This window comes from Eublepharis macularius, chromosome 7, assembly GCF_028583425.1.
Source record: "Eublepharis macularius isolate TG4126 chromosome 7, MPM_Emac_v1.0, whole genome shotgun sequence".
NCBI classification, from domain to species: Eukaryota; Metazoa; Chordata; class Lepidosauria; order Squamata; family Eublepharidae; genus Eublepharis; species Eublepharis macularius.
The window spans coordinates 116,534,279-116,555,623 of record NC_072796.1 but is presented as its reverse complement, the minus strand read 5'-3'; the positions used below and the strand labels follow the sequence as shown (position 1 = coordinate 116,555,623).

At 41.9% G+C, this 21,345-nt stretch overlaps 1 protein-coding gene across 1 annotated transcript in view; it reads left to right on the top strand.

The window, feature by feature from the left end:
• The first annotated feature begins 1,845 nt into the window (after positions 1-1,845).
• ANGPT1 (angiopoietin 1) overlaps positions 1,846-21,345 on the top strand; it is a 192,835-nt gene continuing 173,335 nt past the window's right edge. Inside the window, exon 1 of the mRNA XM_054985901.1 lies at positions 1,846-2,145. Within this exon, the coding sequence (XP_054841876.1) occupies positions 1,846-2,145 (300 nt within the window). The remainder of the gene's footprint in view (positions 2,146-21,345) is intronic.

The window sequence follows — 21,345 nt, the reverse complement described above, 5'->3', positions numbered from 1 at the left end:
CTTGTATGTGCATAGGCTCTATGCAGAAGAGCCAATTGGTATATGAACATGACCCTTTGGGTGTGATCCCTCCATATGTTGATTGTCCCTAGATGAGTTATCTGCACAAGAGATACAGGTGATTCCAGATTACTGCCTTCAAACCCTTAAAAGGCTGCTATTTGTACAGTGTGTCAGGAAACTGAATGGATAATCAATTTTGAAAATGAAGGTTTGAGAATAAATTTGTTCCTCTTCTATAAATGTCATGTATGGAATGTGATGCAGCAGAATTTGGCCCGAGAGCACATTATACTTTTCCTGGGTCTTTGGGGACAAGTCAAGGCCCAGAAGGGGGACCACGTAGCTGCCTCCTGCAGATTGCTCTGGCTAATGGAATTATGTGCAAACAAACTGCCTAACTGTTAGAATGCATTGTAGTGCAATCCTAGTCAGAGTTCTGCCCTTCTAAACAGGTTGACTTCAGTGAATTTAGAAAGGATTATCTGCTTTCACACAGGTTGGATAATGCACTTTCAGTGCACTTTGATGATGGCGAAATGATCGTTAAAGTGCATTATCCAACCTGTGTGAAAGCAGCCATAAAAACTGTAACAATTTTAAAAATGCCTGTCTCTGCTATGCTCTGTGCTGTGCAGCAGATCCATATGTGCAGTAAGGCTTAATAGCCTCTTTTTTTAAAGCAGCCCACAGATGTACAAAGGATGTTACTGGAAGAGAATTGCCTCTATGGAAGCCTAAGGCATGCACAGTATTGCTGGATCTCTGCCCAGGTGTTGGAAGTACTGAATTTTATACATCAAAATATTCATTGCTTTCATCTTCCTCATTACACATGCAAGTGTTCTTGTCTCAGCAGGCAAAGAAATCGTCGGATGAATGATGTTTCCTCAAGAATTGTCTGACAGCATTTGATTCTCTCTCTCTCTCTCTCTCTCTCTGTCTCTCTCTGTCTCTCTCTGTCTCTCTCTCTCTCTCTCTCTCTCTCTCTCGGCAACAGAAACAAATCCACAGTGATAAAAGAAGGGATCCCATTCCAAGAAAGAACATTCAGACATTTACCATGTGAGTTTCCCATCATTCGACGACAAACACAGTCCACTCTTCCGACATAGCTTTCCCTAAAAGAGTCACTTGGTCACAAACCCATTATGATAGCAGAGACCCTTTTCCATGTGCCTGTGGTCTCTGTGTTTACTTGGGAGTGGGGGTGGGGATTACAACAAGCTTGGACCCTTTAAGTACGTTTTAATAGTACATTCTGAGCAGAGGAAGTCTATTAAGGTGGACTGTTTGACTCGTTAAACTTTGTCAAAGGCTCTTAGCTGCTCCGTGTGTGCACAAGGAGCGGAGCGGGGCGTACATGATTGAGGTCATGCATCCAGCCCGAGTGTAAGATGATCCCTCTTTGCCGATCCCATCAGGCATCTTTTAGCACAGGGACACACTCGCACACACATTCCTGTCAAGTCATCTTGTGAAAGGCTGCTGGCTTCCAACTTGGCTTGAATGTGCAACCTTAATAAAACACACAGAGGTCTCCGAGAAAAATAGCAGTTCAGCCGCAGCTAGGGTAGGGGAAAGAGGCTGGAGCTATCCTTGGGCTGCTGACTAAGACAGCCTGCATGCTGAAGTGTAACAGAGGGGAAATGATACATCTCAGCTACTATATCATAAATTGCTCCAGTTAAGGATCACCTCTCGCTATATAGTAATTTTGGGGAAAGTCACAGCTATCTGAGCTGAGTCTTACTCATTCCCCTTCAAAGACAAAAAGAAGAACTTTTTAAGAAAAAGAAAGTGGGAAAAGTATCTCTGAAAGCAGGAAAGAAGAGGGGTAATAACATGACTCTTTTCCTTGGCTTTGCCTTCCTCGCAGCTCTCCTGTCTCACATTGGCTGCAGTAATCAACGCCGAGGTCCCGCCGAGTCCAATGCAAGAAGGTATAACCGGATCCAGCATGGGCAGTGTACTTACACGTTCATCCTTCCGGAACAGGATGGGAACTGTCGCGAAAGCACCACTGAGCAATACAACACAAATGCTCTCCAAAGGGATGCCCCCCACGTGGAACAGGATTTCTCTTCCCAGAAACTGCAGCGCCTGGAGCATGTGATGGAAAATTACACGCAGTGGTTGCAAAAAGTAAGTGCTCTGTCTCCCTTTCCGCTTCTCACGCACCTGGATTAATTCTTCAGGTACTTGTGCAATGTGGCAGTTGCCATATAAATGGAACGTCATGTCTTATACCTTTTGAAACATGTGCTTGTTACAATGTGCTCTCCATGGTGGAACAAGTGGTAATGAAAGCTTTCCAAATATTTCTGGAAGGTTTTGTTTTTCAAAGCTGAATCTCTCTAGCTTTTTGGAATGTATTATGAACCAGAGCTTAAAGCTAGAAACATACCTGGCTGTGAAGGTAAAATCATATTTTTAAACTAAATTTCCATGCAACTGTTTAAGAATGCTATTAATACACTCCATTGATCAGGTGACAAATTCAGCAGTGTGGATGTGCTAAGTTCATCAGAAAATTGTTGTTTTTTAAATACTGAAAATAAAACAGATTACATTTGACACCACACATAATGACTACTCTGAACCAGTTATCAGTGTGTGTGTGTGTGTGGGGGGGAAATCAGCACTTAGTAACGTATAGTTTTATAATAATCAAGTGCCTAGTGCTTTCTTCTGTGCTCTGGTTAAGCAAAAGGTGATGCGGGTTAGAAATGTCACTCATGTACTTAACTGAAACAGCTTTGCTGGATTCAGACATAATAGTCTGTTAGCATATATCTTTGTAGAACTGCATACAGGAGATATTTTTTCCCCAGGACTGTCAGTCACTGAAATGTCGTAAAGGAGCTTGTTGTTTGGAAACACACATCAGTACAGTAAACATGTGGTGTGTAAAATTCTAATGAATCTCTGGATCAGCAGAACATCCCGAATCTTCCACATTCCTGGCGTGATTCCATCATTAATTGTATTATGTTTTATGATGTTTCCATAGGTATATAATCAGGAGTAAATGAATAGATGCAGCACTTCAGTATATTGTGATGCTTTGTGTCACAGCACACTTTCATTCCTTTTGCTGACATGTTAGAACCTGAGGAACAGTATTGGAGGAAACCATGTGGGATTATTTGCCGATGACATTGTACATAAAGTAATGTACCGAACAGTCTTTTGCTGTTAAGATATGTGCTGCATAATCCTAAGGGTGTTTAGTTACTTAATTATTTGAGATAATTAGAAAGGTGTTTAGGAAGTCAAGGCTGAAACTGCACATCAAACTTTAGAAAGAGGAAGGATGAAGGCAAGGAGGTGCCTGGGCTTTCTTTGTGGTCCTCTTTCATTTATTTGGTCATTGCTTTGAGCTGTTCAAAAGCAAACCCCAGGCAGGACAGAAACGGCTGGTTTTCTTTAATGCGGTGCTGTTCTGTCTTTCAAAAGAGTTACTCCGCTGAATCACATGGATGTGTTTGTGCCCTGTACTGCGTTTGACCACTAGGGACCGAACGAAGTCCACTGTTTTGCTTGTGAGCCGCTCCTGAGAAAGAAGCCGAGTTTCCAGAGTTAGGGAAAACTTCACATGGCGAGAGGACTCTTGGATTTTAAGAGAAAATAGATGATGAACAGGAAGTTGGCAACTAAAGTGTAAAGCCAAAGTTTTTCTTCTTCCGTGGTTACCTGCACTTTGAAAAGAAGTAAGAAGTCACCCATCTGTGTTCCTTAAAAGTAGCAAGGGGTAGAACAGAAGAACCTGCCTCCCATTCTGATGAGGGCACAACTTACTGCTATCAAACTGCTGAGCTCCGTTATTACGTCTCTGAATACACCGTTTGCTGTTTTGGGTCTGTCAGCATAGAACAGTCAGGGAGTAATTTTGCCTTCCAATGAATGAATAATGCTTAATTGCAAAACATATATTACTGAAACACATAAAGCTCCAGGCTTATGTCCCCCATTAAAAAACAAAACAAAACATTGGAATAATGTGGCATTTGAGAAATATGTCACTGCAGACAGACCCAATGAGAAATATAGCTTGTCACATGGCTGTCGCCCAAGTACATCATTATAGCTGTGCTAAAACTTGGGAAGAAATGTATACCACGGGCACTTGTGACCCTGTGTGTTCTCCTCGAGTCTTTGCTGTGATATATCACATTCATTAAAACTGTATGGCAATAAAGCCCATCAGAACATATTAATTCTCTTAGATGATGCCACAAACTTTTGGAAGGGAACATAAAAAAAGGAATTAAATTATGCATTCTTTAATTAGAAATTTAATGTAAGGGTCCTACTGCTAATCTAGTAGAAATGTAGTTTGATCTTTTTTTAAAAAAATGCAGATTTTTGAAAACAAAATAAATATTTCGAAGCCTTTTTTCAATGAACTGTCAGCTCAAATTTAACTGAAAATTGCCTTGCCTTTCTGCAAGCAATTAAGTTTTGTATTGTCCAATGACATTTGCATATCTATTGTTTGCGTTGACATGATTGGCTGAGGAGGGGTGGAGAGGAGAACCAAAGAAGCTTTGGCCAAAACCGCATTTACACTTCTCCAAGAAGCATTTATTTTAACAAGGATAACTTCCTTTGTTGTTTAACATTCCGTTTCCTATCTGCTATGTCTTCCTAACATTGTAAAACAGATTGCATGCTATTTTTTGTATTCCTTGCAGTAATGGGCTTTCATGCAACACAGAAATGCTTAGGTTGTATTTTCAGTGTTTAAAGATAGTTGAAAATAGCTCTCTCTCTTTTTTTAGCTTGGCAACTATTCAGGATCTCCCCCAATACTGAACTAAACCAAATGTATGGTACGATTAAAATACAAATTGGTTCACAAGTGTGCAGATGTGTGTATGGTATTCATTTAATCCCTGCTCTATGCAATGCCAGTGATACGTACAGGTAGATGAAGCACAGGGTCAGCATAATATGCCCAGCACTATTTAGACTTCTTTATAGGATGCTGAAACCAAAGAGTTTCAGATTTAAGATCCAGAGCTTACGTGTGAAGAACAAATCACGGGTTAATTTGCCAAATTCTGAATTGAGAATGTTTTGAATAAGGTGCTTCTTCATAGGCTGGAGGTGGTGGCAACCCAGGTAAATTTTGTCTTTTCCTTGTAACTTAGCTGTCTTGAACGAGAAGTCAGTGTGCATTTTAATAAACATCTCCATATACACAGGAATGCTGCATGTGCACTGTACCTATTTTTGGCACACACTATTTGGATGACATAGGTGGAGAGCTTGTGTGGTATAGCAGTTAGAGTGTCAGACTGGACCTAAGGGACCCAGGTTCAAATTCCTCCTTTCCCGTGGAAGCTTGCTCGGTGACCCTGGGCCAATCACACCCTCACAGGGTTGTTGTGAGGATAAAATGGAGGAGAGAAGGATGTGAGCCACTTTGGGTCCCCATTAGGGAGAAAGACAGGATATAAATGAAGTAAATAACGATAGAACTCTTCTAATGCAAATTAATTTACACAGTTTTTCCCGTATCTCATAGATAACAAATTTGCCCTGTGCCTGCCCTGATTTTGTAAGCATCTCTTTGTCATTGAGTTCCTATGTGATTAGGGATTGCTTACTAACTCTACGAACTGCATCCTATGGAGGCACATTCTGGGCAGATCTGTTCTGCTTCTTAACCTTGGAAGCAAAGCTAATCCAAATGCAATCTCCTCTGACGTGTAGACCTGAAATATTAGACCACTTCTGGTCAGTTTTCCTGGCCACGCAGTGGAGTTGGCCATCAGTTTCCATTTCCAGGTACTGTCATCTTTAACCATCCCTTTCCCTTGGGCAGTGAGGGGGGGGGGACTCAGTGCATACATTTTTGACAGAGCACAGGCATGTTCCTACTGTACAACATCACCCTAATTGACGTTTCTGTGCATGGTATTTCCCGCAGTCACACTGCTGGCTTGCTGCCTTTGGGGAGAGCTCTCATTCTATACAGAGGAGGGCTTTGCTTCCCTGAGCCATTCCAGCTGTTGGACATGAGCGTCATGGCAGGCACAGACAAGTGCGTGGCTTGCTTGCAGAAGGTGGACCATGGGGATAGCAGTAAAGGTTTTTTGGTGTCAAGCTAATTCTTCCTTCCCCTGAAGCCCATTGCATGACTGGCAAAATCAGCAATGACTTTATTCTCTATAAAACAAGGAGGGTTGCCATGCCACTCGTGGAGGCAGCAGTCGAACCAGAGGACAGGTCTTGCTGTGCTCCATTTGGTCCTTGCCCTAGCAATAGGCAGCCTGTCTTATTTGTAGAGCCAAGTGGGCACCGGGTAGAATGATGTATTTTATCCCCTGATCCCCAGATTATCGGATGCTGCTTCTCTGGCCAGTTGTTTCTTCCACTTCTAAGCCTTCCAGATCACGACCTGTAAGTACTACATTTTGGTATGAGCTTCGGGAACATTATCCTTAGCCACATGCATTCCTCCCCACACTGCCCAAGACATGACATGGGCTGCTTGGCTGCAAGAGTTGGATTGTACTCATATGTACTTTTAAACCAAAGTCCATGCAGCCTGTATGAAGAACAGATCTTTAAATGCTCCCCCAAAGGAGTCGTTGAACAGCTACTGCAAATCTGAAACTCTGTCTCTTGAATAAGTCTTCCTTGAGCTAGATTCTGCCATAGTTCCTGGGTTGTATTATGCATATGATGTTTAGAAGCGTGTGGGAGTAAGTGCTCTTCGTGAGGAATTAAGTTTGTATTGAAATCAATCTGTCATACAAACAGTTTTTAAACAGATGACCAAAAAAGGACTTCAAAAAGGCTGTTCCTGAAAATCAGTGTTATGGATTGTTTTTCATGTGAATGGGTTTCCTGAAATATAATTTGTCATGGAATCATGAGCTATCCAGTGATACAGAAAAAAAATGAAAACTCTTTTACTTCATGCAATAAATATTGCATTTATTTAGGTGTATTTGCTGCCTTACGAAGCTGCCTTATATTGGTCTATCAAGGTCAGTATTCTCTCCTGTACTGGCATTAGCTCTCTAGGTGAAGGCAAATAATCTGCTACCAGATCCTTGTAACTGGAGATGTTGGGCAATGAACCTGGGATCTTCTGCAGGCAAAGAAAATGCCCTCCTACACAGCCATGCCTGTACCCCCACGACTAAGAGAATAAGTATGTAGACAAGGGACAACTCCAGAATTCGCTCAGCAGTCTCTCAAGAAAAGAATTAAATACATGCTAGTACCTTACGACCTCTGCAATGTAGAGGTTAGAGAACTGGAACAGGACTTAGGGGATCTGAGTTCAAATCCCAATTTAGCCATGATGCGAATTGGATGACTGTGGGGCAGTCACTTTCTCAGAGTCCAGCCTGTCTCATGATGGTAAGGAAGGAGAAAGTTGGAGGTAGAAGAAGACATTTGTACACTGCCCTAAATATCTCGAATGAAGGATAGCCTAAATACGTAACAAAAATGAACCTGGTTCACAATCTGCAAGAATAAATGAACATTCCTGGCTACTAGTAGAGATTTATTATTCCCTCTGTCCAAATCTGACTCTAGTATCTGGAAGAGCAAGGATAGCTGCTGTTGGCCAAGGTTTCATTTTGTGCTGGGCTTGCCTTGCTTTGTTCAGGAATTCCTAAACAATTATTTCAATTATTTCTGTTTACAAGACACAGCCCTAATTTTATGGTACCTGGTAAATCATTGCGGTGTTGCTATTTTTGCTTTATAGAATGCCTTGTTAATGTTTTGTTAGCATGTGTTATTGCCATTTTTCAAGAGTTAGCTTCCTCCTGAGAGCCTATAGAAGTTAAATCGCTGAATGGGCAAGGAATGCATCTTGTCTCATGTGTAGAGATGGGCATGAACAGAAAAAAAACTGAACATGATGTTCGTTGTTCGTTGCCATCCACAAACAGGGACTCACAAACAACCATGAACATGGCCCTGTTCACAAACATGTTCGTGGTTGGCTGTTCGTGGGGGCCAGCAGGCTCTCCTCCAGCCATCATCCAAGTCAAGATCCCTACTGCACCACTCCCAGAAACCTGACCTGAGCAGGCACTAGGAAAGGTACCAATAATAAATAATAGCTTGGCCCGGAGCCTGGCAGCAGCCCTGGAGCTTGAAGGGGTAGATCCCTACCGCACCACTCCCAGAAACATTACCTGAGCTGGCAGCAGGAAAGGTACCAATAATAAATAATAGCTTGGCCCAGAGCCTGGCAGCAGCCCTGGAGCTTGAAGGGGTAGATCCCTATCCCACCACACAGAAAGAAAATTCAAGCTCCAATGCACTCTCACTATCAAAATGCCAACAGCAACTCTCCCTCTCCACTGTCTGCAAACTAAGCCAGAGCTGGGAGCCCCCCCTCCCCTCTGCTCTTTGCTCCGTTGTAAAAAATTTGGAGCTCCACACTTGGAAGGAAGACATGCCTAGCAAGCTAAATTAGATTGGAGTTTCCAGGGCGACAGCAGGAGTTCAGACAGAGTTCAGATAATCCCTGCCTAAATTGCCAAAGGAATTTATTGGAGGTGCCAGACTGTCTAGCTTGACGAACAGCAACGAACGAGGCTTGCAATGACCACCTGTTCGTTTAGAATGGGGCCTCACAAACAGCTTGTTTGCGAACAGCAGATTGGGCTGTTCGTGGCTTTTTTTGTTTGTATTGTTGTTCATGCCTATCTCTACTCATGTGTACCCACATATGAATGAATACACGTGGAAACTGACACTGCAATCCTAACAGTGTTACACCCTTCTAAGCCCATTTACTTCAGTGGATTTAGAAGGGTTTAATTGCATAGGACTTCACAACAAGGCACCATGTGGTGCATAGCCTAATACTGCACAATCTACAGTTGCATTTGGTGCTCTTGATACTGTAGATTATTGTCCTTTTGTTTAAATGCATATATGAAGAACATGAAGAACCGTCTTGGCTTTTATTTTAGTCTGGACAAAGTTATTTCAGAGTAAACAACAATGCATAATATGGAGGGCATGTTTTCATCACTGATCCTTGTTTATAGTGTTGGGGTATTATAAATACCTTCCTATTCTTGCCTGTTAACTATTGTAAGTTACTAAGTTCTGTCATCCATTACAAAGTAAAAACCTCCTGGCAAAGTAAATTATTAGGTAAACAATTAGTGGCATTTTAGTTATTGAGATAATGTGAAAAAGCTATAAACATTTTTATTTTATTTATGTCATTTTGGGATGCACTTTATGCTTTCCAGTTTAAGAAAGGAACATACAAATATTCTGTTAATCAGGTGATATGACATGCAAATCTGAGTCCCCCTTGAGGAAAAAAGTGGAATAAAAATATAAAACATAAAACAATTGCAGTAACACACGTAAATATGCGTAACAGACCCAGTGAGAATAGTTGCCAGCAGGTCCCCTTTTCGGATATAGAACTGTGGGCGAGAGTTGCCGACCTGTGAGCACCCAGCAATTTTTCATGGTTGGCCATTGATCTGAACACAGGTCTCCAAGGTAAATCCTCTTCACCTCATGTCCTTGGGATAGTTTATTACCTGATGTTATTATAACATCTGGGATTTGATGTACTCTAAAGCTTGAGCCCTGACTTGGATGGCCCAGGCTAGCCCAGTCTCATCAGCCCTTGGAAGCTAAGCAAGGTTGGCCCTGATTGGTAAATGGATGGGAGACCACCAAGGAAGTCCTGGGTCGCTACACAGAGGCAGGCGATGGCGAACCACCTCTGAACATCTCTTGCCTTGAAAACCCTATGGGGTTGTGTGACTTGACGACACCTTTATGCACATAGAGCTTGAATTGCCAGAATATAGAGCCTTGGCCTAGAGACAAGGATTGAGGGTCACTCTGAACGTTGCTTCCCTCACAAGTTCGCCGTGGAACCAACCTGGGCTCTGTGCAGACACACAGCAGCTCTGGGGAATGGCTTGCATAAAAAAGGAGTGCCCAAATGGGCTCGGAAATCTGCTTCTGGGGGAAGGAGAGCTCCTGCCTTTCTCCCAAGCATTTTTCCCTGCAAAAACAAGGGAGGGGGAGTTTTCCTGTTTCTGCTGCTGCACATGGTGTTGTTGTGTGCATGTGCAGCAGCAGAAATGGGGACCCACCCCCGGCACTGTTTTTGCATGGGGAAAAATGCTTGGGAGAAAGGCAGGAGCTCTCCTTCCCCTGGTGGCAGCTTTCTGAGCTCGTTTAGGCTCTCCTTTTTTATGCAAGCCATTCCCCAGAGTTGCTGTGTGTCTAGGCGGAGCCTAGGTTGGCTCCATGGCAAACTTGTGAAGAAAGTTATGTTTAGAGTGGCCCTCAGATCTGTGGTCAACCATGAATCGAACACGTCACTCTCCCTTTAGTTGGATCTATTAAGGCAACAAACTGAATAGAGTGGGCTGCTTCGAACTAGTGGGCAATTGCATTTTTAATGCTACTTTTTTTTTAATAGTTCACATAGGAAATCTTGAGGTTGTAGTTGATAGATCAGTAAAAAAGTTTGATTCTGTGTGTGGTGGCAGTGAAGAAGACAAATTCCATGCAGGATTATTAGGAAAGGGTCGAAAATTAATTTGTCCGCATCATGCTGTCTCTGTATAAATCTGTGGCACGAATACAATTGGAGTGTCATGTATAGTTCTGGTTGAAGTATCTCAGGAGGATACAGTAGCTCTGGAAAAGGTACAGAAAAGGACAAGCTGCCCATTTGTTGAAGTACTCCATCCCATCCAGTCCTGCCTGAAAATTGACATCTGAAGCGGTGCTTTGTGTGCCCCCAGTGATGGAAGTAAGTAGATGGGAGGCAAACACAGGTAGAGGCTTTTTAGTGGTGGTGCCCAAACTGGAATGCTTTCCCTCTGTCTTTTAAATGCTCGATCAGAACAGTTTTATTTCCCCAGGCTTTGACAAGTGTTTGATCCTGGCCATTTTACAGAAACATTTTACCTAATATTGAATATTATTTGTGGTGTTTCATTAGTTTCTTTGCATAATAATTTTTATTTGGATTTTAGTTCTCTGCTGATTTAATTCACTTTTGGCTGCCATGCTAATTTCTGTTTTATGCTGGGCATGGGGGCTTTTTGATCTGTTTGCTGCCTCTGGTTATTTTAAAATGGTTATCAGTTGTTTTATTGTTGTCTTTTATGGGTTTTAAATATGTTGGAAGCTCCCTCAAGCAGTTCCTCTGGAGACACAGCCAAGAAATAAACCGATAGATTTTTCTCTTATTAATTGGTTTATTTGTAAAAGTATCAGTATTCTAGGCAAGACAAACGTTACTAGGTGCCAAACCACCACCACCCCATTAGAAGAGCAGCAGAGGCAATTATTAAGTGTTTGCTCTGTAAAAAAAAATCTCTAAAACTTTGGATTCAGATTCTGGATAGGGCACTGGTACCATAATACCGAACAGGTATCTCAATATCTGTTTGGGTCCACTGGTTCCTGTGGGGTAATAGGGGATCCTTTGGGGGGTCTGAAGGAATTTTAGGGCAAATGGCACCACATTTACAGGGAACTACGTCTACTTCTAAGTTTGAAGGGAAGTAGGCAAAGCAGTCCAACTTTACAAACCCATGGATAAGGTGTCCCAAGCCATCCTGGTCTCCCTTGTTTCCTATGAAGGAATAGAGGATTTTTCTAAGGGTGTAGAGCGAGTGGTTTTAGAGCAAATTGCACCCAAATTGCCAAGACCTCCCCCTCTTCTAAGGACTTTCCAATTTTGGCCCTCCTGAACAAGGGCCCCCAGTTATCCTGACTTCCATTGTTTCTTATGGTGAAAAATACCATGCTTCCACTAAGGCAAAAAGCCTACAATAGCCAAACTGAAACAGTGTCAAATGTGGGAACCCAAACTGAACAATGCCAAACCAGTCACTTTTCCTGCTGTTTGTCCTGGGTTAGTTATTTGCTGGTGGAGTTTTGGGTTGCTGCTACGGAGGTGGCTTCGATAGATTTTAAAGTTTTTAAAAGGTTTTGAAGGCTTTAAAGACAGTTTCGAGTCTGGCTGGCTTGATTCTCTGTGGTTTTCCAAGTCTGGCTGGCTTGTTTCAGTTTGAATTCGGAGGTCTGACAGTGGTTCACTACGGGTTTGCAGGTGTGGCTGCTATGGTTCTGTGTGGATTTTCTCATTCGATACAGTTTTATTTCAATTCCTAGGTTTGACGGCTATTGTTGACTTCTTTGCCCTGGAGGAAGCTTTGTTTCTCCGTAGGGAACAATGGAGGCCAGGGTGTCTTGGGGGCACATAGTTCAGGGTTCTGTAAAGTCAGACCTTTTAGTCCAATCTCCTTCAAACTTGGCAGGTCTTTAGGAGAGAAGGAGGTCTTGGTTCTCTGTGAATGTGCTGCCATTTGCTCTAAAATACCCCAACCATTTCAGACCTCTTATCAATATCCCCTATTATACCTTTTTTCCCGCATTCATTCATTCATTCATTCATTCATTCATTCATTCATTCATTCATTCTGAAAAATGCTGTGGTTCTGTTTTTAATTCTGTAAATACACAGAACTACCCCAAAAGGCATTTGAGGGGGTATATTTTCATATTGGGTTTTTAGGAAGCACACTCCTGGCAAGTACAATGGAAACCTCCATTCTCTGGAAGAAACTGTATATTCACACCTGTGTGGGTTGTGGTTTTGCAGACTGGTAAGTACTGAGGGTTCCCATTGAAGAATTTCAGCATTGAACTCTTTAGTCAGCACAATGCCTCATTTCCAGCTCACAGCTTTTAGCAGCAGAGAGAGTCCCTGCAGAGCTTCCATGAAGATCATACCATGGTTTCTATGGGAGCTCCGATTTGTATGCAGGTGAGAAGAACTGGGTCCTTCCAGAGAGAGAATCTAGGTATTATCGCACTCACTCTTGCATAGTAGCCCTGTACAGATTCCTTCCTCCCTTGTATTGACCTACTGCCCAGTCTTTGCATGATTGACTGGTTGTCTGAAGAGTGCAGCCATGCGGAGGAAGTGGCCATGTGCACACCCTATCCCCATGACCAGCAACATTCCGCAAGCAGTGCCATTGACCATGGGGGGGGGCATACAAGCTGCCACTTCCCCTGCTTGATCACATTCTGCAGATGACCAGGCAATCACATGCAGGCAAGGAGAGGGGGGGCCAGCGTGCTTCTGCTTGCTCTCCTTTCCCATGTGGCGAGTCAGCATGAGGAGGGGGAGGAGTTTTCTCTACTAAGCTTCTGAGAACCTGTCTGGATAAAAGCTACAGCATCAGGGGCTGGGGAGATCTGGGTTTTGATCCCCCCTCTGCCTTGGAACATGCAGCTTCACCTTGGCCCACTCATTCCCCCGGCTGAATCTGCCTCACAGGGATATCGTGAGGGTGAAATGGAGGAGTGGAGAACGACGTCAGCTGCCTGAAGCGCCCTGAAGGAGCAGCAGGGTAAAAAAACAAATCAATAGACTGATGGCAGAATATCACACCCTCCTCTCCAGCATTTTTTAGATGCTGCTGAAGTAATCATTAGCGAGTCACCTTCCTGCTGCAGGCCTCTTTTGTTCCGTGGAAAGCATTGCACAGCCTAAATTGATCTTTGATAGTAGTGTGACTGAATTTTACAGCCAGTGGTGGCTGTAGAGCTGTGGCTGGAAACCAATGAAGGGTGCCATCCCCTGTTGGAAGCCTTACACCTGCAGCCAGGGATAGGAACATCCAGCCAGTATAATTATACAGCACCCATATTGTCTCAAAATAATTAGGAATTTGTGTTCCAAAGTAAAATAGTCGACTGCTTTTATAATGGAAAACATCTATTCATGCTGGATTTTTTTTTCTTAAGAACTTTTATTCATTCCAATTTCAGTAACCCACTGAGAGATTTTTCACAGCACAAGTCAAGTGATCTTCAACATGGAAATGCTTTCAGGATTGGGGAATATTGAAAGATTACTCGTTTGGCAACAATTTAAAAACAAGTGGAAGTATCAAAAGGTTCTGTTAAAGCCATTTTCCTTTCTTCACCATATTTCTTTGCAATTTAGTCTCTCTAAATATTTCCCAGGCTTTGATGGAAAGCCTGTCACAATGGGCCATTGAGCTGCTAATTATTTATTTTCATAAATAACAGCAGTAGCTCTCCACTTTGTGCTATTATTAAATCATGCAAAGCTATCATCAGAATTGCTCCTAGAATGTTGCCTTGAGATTTTCTTTTGGGGGAACCTACCAGCCCTAGAGCAACAATCTACACTTATTGAATCAAATTGGGCTCATAAGTGAAGAAAGACAGGTGTTGCTATTCCAGCAAAAAATAAAATCTGCATTTGCAGACAGGTTTCCTCTTGCACAACAGATGCGATTGTGCATTTAGATGATCAGATCCTGTTAAAGTAGATGTATGTTGTGATGTGAAAAAAAGATGTACCCCATCTTTTCTTGCTCTCAGCAGTTTATATGGCAGTAGAAGAGACACAGTTAACTTATAAAACTTGTGTAAGTTAACGAGTTGATGTAACATCTCCCCCCTTCTGTTGTTTGCAGTTTTTATTACAGTCATGCATATCTGCCTGATGGGATGAACACTACATGCACCTGATGAAGACAACTCTGACTTGGGCTGAATCCACACGCCCTCGGAGCGTCCCGGCGTTGTGCTAAATGTTCGCTAAACACCCAGAAGTATAGCGTCTTTCTAGCGTGATTCAGAAAGGGCATGTGGATTCAGCCTTGGTGGAGATTTATCCCGGAATATATTTTGTTTCTTTTTAAGTTGCCTCTGCTAGACTCATCTTTTGCTGCTACAAACTAAAGCAGCTACCTGTCTAGAACTAACAACTGTTACCCAGCACAGATCTGATTTTTTTAGGGGATATTACTGAATTTTTGACAACTCTAGTCTGATTAGAAAGTTGAAGTTTCTTTGATAGTTTCTCAACATTTGAGAGGAAACCACAGTAATCTTTTTTTGCCTACTGATAGAAATATTGCCATTAAAGATAGATGACTCTTGGTTTTAAATCAGTTGCACCTGAATGGCATCACAATGACATAAAATGGCTTACAATGTATAACAGGCTTTAAATTGGTATAGGGCATTAAAATGGTGTTAAAATGAGGTAAAAATAACATCAAACAAATGGCAAAAAATGGGAAATTTAAGGCCCCCCCAAAATGTGGGATTGAAATAGTTTTCCAAGCCATAGACAAACATTACAATAAATTAAAATAAAACATATTTGTACATCCCTATTTTTGTGTGTGATAGGCAGCATATCAATCAATCAGTCAATCAATCAATCAGTACTTTATTGCTTCAGCACAGCCATAGCAAATAACAAGAAAGGCAGCATATCATTTTTGAGTAACCGGCCCCTCCTTAAATAACACGCTGGATTAAAGCACTGGAAGAAGCACCTCGTTTGTCCTCCGGCCCCACAAAGCCTTGGGAACAAGAAATCTGCTTTTGAACTCTGTGGCTTGGCTCCATCTCTGCTTTCCCTTTTTTTTCTCTTCAAAACACAAGCTCAATTGCTGTGAATTGCTTGTGGTCTTGGCACTACTTCTGTGGTTGGAAGACATGCAGAAGAACGGCTAACTTTTAATACCTGTACGAATGCTATCTTTCTACTCTGCTCATAAATTGTTCTAAAAAGGCTTTTCATATCATACATCTCTTTTTGTTTGTCTTGACAGCTTAGGGAGTAGGAAATTTTTTGGAAAAATTACCACCAGTGCATTTCCTGAGTTTTCTGACTCTTTGTGCATGAAGCTGTATGCGTATAGGTGAATTAGACCGTGGGCCATTAACATCTATGAAAGCATCACGTGGTTGTATAGCAATTTATGATGTCTGAATGCATGAAATTACTCCATTGTGTTCTGACAGCCTAACAACATTTTCCTAGGAGTAAGACCCATTGAATAACATGGGGCTTACTTCTGAGCATGCCTGCTTTGGATTGCTCTCTCTGATGTTCTAAAACCCTTTATATGGAGATCCATAAAAATAAAAGAGCCAGTTTGGTTGTAGTGGTTAAGAACAGCAGGACTCTAATCTGGAGAACCGGGTTTGAATTCCCCACTCCTCCGCTTGAAGCCAGCTGGGTGACCTTGGGTCAGTCACAGCTTCTTGGAGTTCTCTCAGCCCCATCCACCTCACAGGGTGATTGTTGTGAGGATAATAATAACATACTTTGTAAACCGCTCTGAGTGGCCGTTAAGTTGTCCCGAAGGGCAGTATTTAAATAATCCCCACCTGAGATTATATAGACAGCTATTGCAGTTTATTTATTTATTGCATTTATACCCCACATTTCTCCTCAATGGGGACCCAAAGCAGCTTAAATCATTCTCCTTTCCTGCATTTCATTCTGACAACAACTTTGTGAAGTAGGTTAGCCGCAGAGTGTAAGACTGGCCCAAAGTCACCCAGTGAGCTTCCACAGCCCACTATGGATATTCTCCCAGATCTTAGTCCAGCATAACCCCTATACCACACTTAGAGTTGCCAGTTGTGGGTTGGGAAATTCATGGGGATTTGGGAGTGCAGCCTTGGGAGAGCAGAATTTGAGGAGGTGAGGAACCTCGGCAGGGTATAATACCATAGAATCCCCCCTCCGAAGCAAACATTTTCTCCAGGAGGATGGATCGCTGTGGTTTGGAAATTAGATGTAATTTTGGGAGACTTCCAGGCCTCACCTGGAAGTTGGCAACCCTAACCTCACTGGATCTCACCTGGAAGTTGGCAACCCTAACCTCACTGGATCTCTTGGCGCATTGGAAGTATAAGCCCATTTTTTATTGGTCATTTTTATCATTTAGCTGTGTATCCTCCGTTTTTCTTGAAACAAATATTGTTATATGTTTCTTTTCATGTTCCTTTCCTTCTATCCCTGCTTCTATCATTTACTTCAGAGCATTTCTTCAAACACCCTTTTCAGAGGTCAAATCTAAGGGTGCAACTAGATGAGATCAGATCTTCAGATATCTTTGATTTTATTTAAAAGCCCTGGGTAGGAGGCGTTGGATAGGGGGAGGGGGGTCATAGTGCCGAGAGGTTAACCCTTTCCTACTCATACATTTTCTCTGATCTAAATCACTCCTCCCCTCCCAAAACTACAGTTTTTGTGTTGGGGAAAAATACAGGTAGTCTTTATGTTTTTCCTTATTGGGCAATATATTTCAGATCTATGTTTTCAGATACCACAACTATAGATGGTGAACATTTCTTACACTCTTAATGTTTCCACAAGCTAAGGCAAAAGCATGGCAGCATCATGTGAGATGTGGTGTCAAGTACTACTAAATAATTCCTGCCTGATTGCCCTTGAAGTAAGCCTTGGCTTTAATTTGAGTGCATTTTCTCTAGTATATATACTTCTCTGTGAAGTATATAAAACCTCTGACCTTCCAAGCATTTAGTCTTGGACAATATTTTATATAGCTACATAGGCCCCAGAAATAAGTGTTAGAATGCCCTCCAAAGCAGCATTTTAAAAATTTTACCCTTCAGAAACACAGCCTACTTGCCCTTTGCACTGCCTTATTTATGCGTGCTCTAAACTCGCCAGCCACTGTGTTCAAAAATTATCTTCCTAAAGATACCATCTCAGGATTAAATATACTGCCTTGCCCTGGTCAAATCTTAGGAACAGCTGTTCGGGCCATCAATTCTCACTTCACCAGTAAAGAATTGAAGTGACCCTTCTGAAGGGGAAGATGATAAGATGCCAATACCTTTGAAGACATGGCTTTGGAAGAAGAGGGGGTTTTAAATGTATGTGCAAATATAATATCTATGTAATGTGTTATTCAAGTTTTTATATTTGTTTCCCCCCCATGTTGCTAAAATCTAGGTTTGGGGTATAGGAAGAAGTTGGTGTGTCTCTGTGCAGAAATTTTGGCTTGGAGAAATCAGTCTCGTTCTGGTCAGTCAAATCCATGAAGTAAATATAATAAAAATATAAATCCTCTTTTCAGTGCTGCTCTTACAGTACAGTTGTCCAGTATAGCGATCCTTTTCTAGCAAATGCTAGCATATGTCATAATAGTGAAGGGGTGTGTTGTTGGTGGAAAAAACCTCTTGACCTGAGACCCTGGAGAGCTGCTGCCGGTCAGAATAGACAACCTAGATACCTGTGCCAATGATCTAACTCAGTAGAAGGCTGCTTTGTGTGTTACTGTTATTTTCTTATTTATATAGTGTCATCATCATGCAAGGTGCTTTGCAGAGAAGGAGGAAGACAGATCCCTGCCCTGAGGAAGTTAAAGTCTAAAATCTGAGACATGAAAGACCTCAAAAGGGGAGGCAAGGGAGGTAGAATCAGAGATAAAACACTTACATGCATTTCAGCTAGGAAAAATGGCTGAATGGAGTGGCCTTGCCTATTTCCATCCCTTTGGTTCATGCCCAGGGTTTGATTGATTGCAGAGTGTTTGAGATTGGAAATTAATTTCCCCTAGATTACATTAGGTGGTTGCTTCCTACATTAACCCCCCTCCCTCGCTTTCCTCTGTAAAGTAAGAGCTATTATCCACCACCAACATATCTGGTTGAAATCCTTGGATCCAATCCAGATGTGCATATGAAGAGTTTTTTGAAACTCTTATAGCTAAGTTTATCATCTGCTGTGCAGTGAGACGGGCGTGCGGGAATAAATTCAGCATTCCCTCCCCTCTGCCAAACAGGATGCACGTCACAGCGCAGTCCTAAGCAAAGTCGCAGCCTTCTAAACCTGTTGACATCTGTGAGCTTTAGAAGGATGTGATTCAGTTTGAGATTGTACTGCAAAACATTTGAAAGAGGATTCCAGATGTGGGATTGGGGAAGGGAGCCACATGCTTGGTGGCCATTTGTACTTGGTGTTCCTGATCCAGCTAGGAACATGTGTGCAGATGTCTTTTGTGGGTACATAACACCTTGTTGGGATATTCATGAGACTGAGGGCGAAGCTACAAGTGACGAATGACACTTGAATGGCAAGTGTATTTCTCCCTGTTCACTTGCGCTCCACTCAATCCACTTGCCGTTCAAGTGTCATTCGTCACTTGTAGCTTGGCCCTGAGAGTTCATGCATGCATACCACATCTACACCTTATTTAACAATGTACTCATTTTCAAACCACTTTAAAAACAGAATGTTAAGGAAATAAAAGAATCATTTCAGAATTACCAATATGGAATTTTATAGCATTTGTTTTAACCTACGGCAACTCAAAACTGAAAAAGAACAGCTGTTAGCTTTATACTCTTTTTTTGGTGAGCTATAAGCTCCTTTGCCCTTTCACAGCTATTGAGGGGGGAGCATGAAATTTTGACTGTGATCTATAGTTAAAGGGAAGTGTATTGCTAGGTTTGGGCTTGCAAATAAGTATTTTACACTCCTGCACAGCTTGGAAAGATCAACTCGAGGAGAACCTCTAGGGCATTTCCTGAAAATGAAATTGTGTAAAACTGAAAACGTCTCTTTCAGTGGTGCACAAAACACAACAATATGGCAAGCTTAGAATTACAAGACGGGTGTTATTTTGTTGGTTCATTCACAAGATTGCTTCCAAAATAATCATGCAGAGTGTATGAACTTTTATGAACGGAGCTCTTTGGTTTTCAGACACTTGAGTTTGCTTTGTTCTCTGTCCACTGAGCAATAAGTTAATGTGATGGAATATTGGATGCTAGCTGCAGACCAAACTTCCCATTTTTATTCTTGGAGAATTCCAAGCTGGATTCCCTCAGCTTTCAAAATGTCACTGTGGTTTTGAATCCAGTCTTGCAGCTCACTCCCACTTTGGAGAGATATCAAAATTTATAGTGATATACTCATTTTGAGAGCTTTATTACAGTTTTTTTTTTTGCAATGTAGTGCAAGTTTTCTAGCATACATATAATTTTCCATCATAAATCAAAAACACTTCATTAATTCGCATATTGGAAAGGCTGCAGCTTCCTTGTTCTTAATTTGATAACTCGGCACAATAAAGATTTTATGTATAAAAATTTTGGAAGCAAATCTCTATTTTATGAAAGTTATAAACCAATCAGGCTATGTGGCCTTGAACAAGCTTTATTTCAAGTTTTCATTACACCTTGAGAATTTTCATGCTGCCATTCAACATGAAGCCCTTGGGGTGGCTTATGAACAAAATTCATAAAAATAAGAATGTAAATAGCGTTACACCCTGAGCAATATGGCCTAGGCAAGCTTGATCTCATCAGATCTCAGTAGCTAAGCAGGGTTGGCCCTGGGTTACTTGGATGGGAGACTGCCAAGGCAGAGCTAGGTTGCTATGCAGAGGAAGGAAATGGCAAACCACCACTAAAGTCTTTTGCCTTGAAAACCCCCACAGGGGTAACCATAAGTTGGCCAGTGGCATGGAGGGCAATCTAAACTCCCCTCTGTCTGGAGATCAGTTGGCGGGGCCACCAGCCCTGTGACCATTTTCAAGAGGTGCCGGAACTCCGTTCCACTGCATTCCAGCTGAAAAAAAGCCCTGCTTTATTGCATGTCCAACCACCACATAGCATTGCAGCTATCAAATAAATAGAAACTACAAAGCAGCAGGATAAAACATAATAAAACATGATTAAAACACTAGCTACACAGTAACACATAAAGCTACCTTATATGGGATCACACCATAGGTTTTTTGAGCTCACTAGTCTACCCGGCAGCTGCTCTCCAAGGTCTCATGTGGTGATCTTTCACTTTACCTGCTACCTTATCTTTTTAACTGACTTTATTTATTTTTAACTTTATTTAATCAATATTTAGCCTGTCCTCCCCACAAGCAGCCTTAGGGTGGGTTAAAATAGTACACAATGAGACTATACTTCACTTTACTTTAATACTGTTAAAAGCCACATGGGTTGCAGCAGAACAAAAATACACTCGATATGAAATGAAATCCTGCCCTCAAGTCATAGCTGACTTATGGTGACCCCTGGTGAGGTTTTCATGGCAAGAGACTAACAGAAGTGATTTTCTATTACCTGCCTCTGTAACTCCGGCTTTGATGAAAGTCTCCCATACAATTACTAACCAAGTCTGACTCTGGGGTTGCAAAAAACTTCACCGTACAGAAGGTAATCTTACAATCAGAGTCTGAAAGAAGCCAACTAATATTATCATATTGTCATACTAGACTCTAGAATTAGAGACATTAAAGGCAATAGAAACTTCTTCCTAGGTTCAGCTCTAAATGGCCAGGATAATACAATAGGGAATCCTCAAGTAGTGGCCAACTAACTCCACTGATTGTAACACATCCATTCAGAGTATCATAAAGGCTCATCATAACTTAGGGACCGTCAATGTGTACAATATTTTGGTATTTTATGCTGAAAAGGTAATCTTCTGTCGCGCATGAAAACATGTACTGTTAT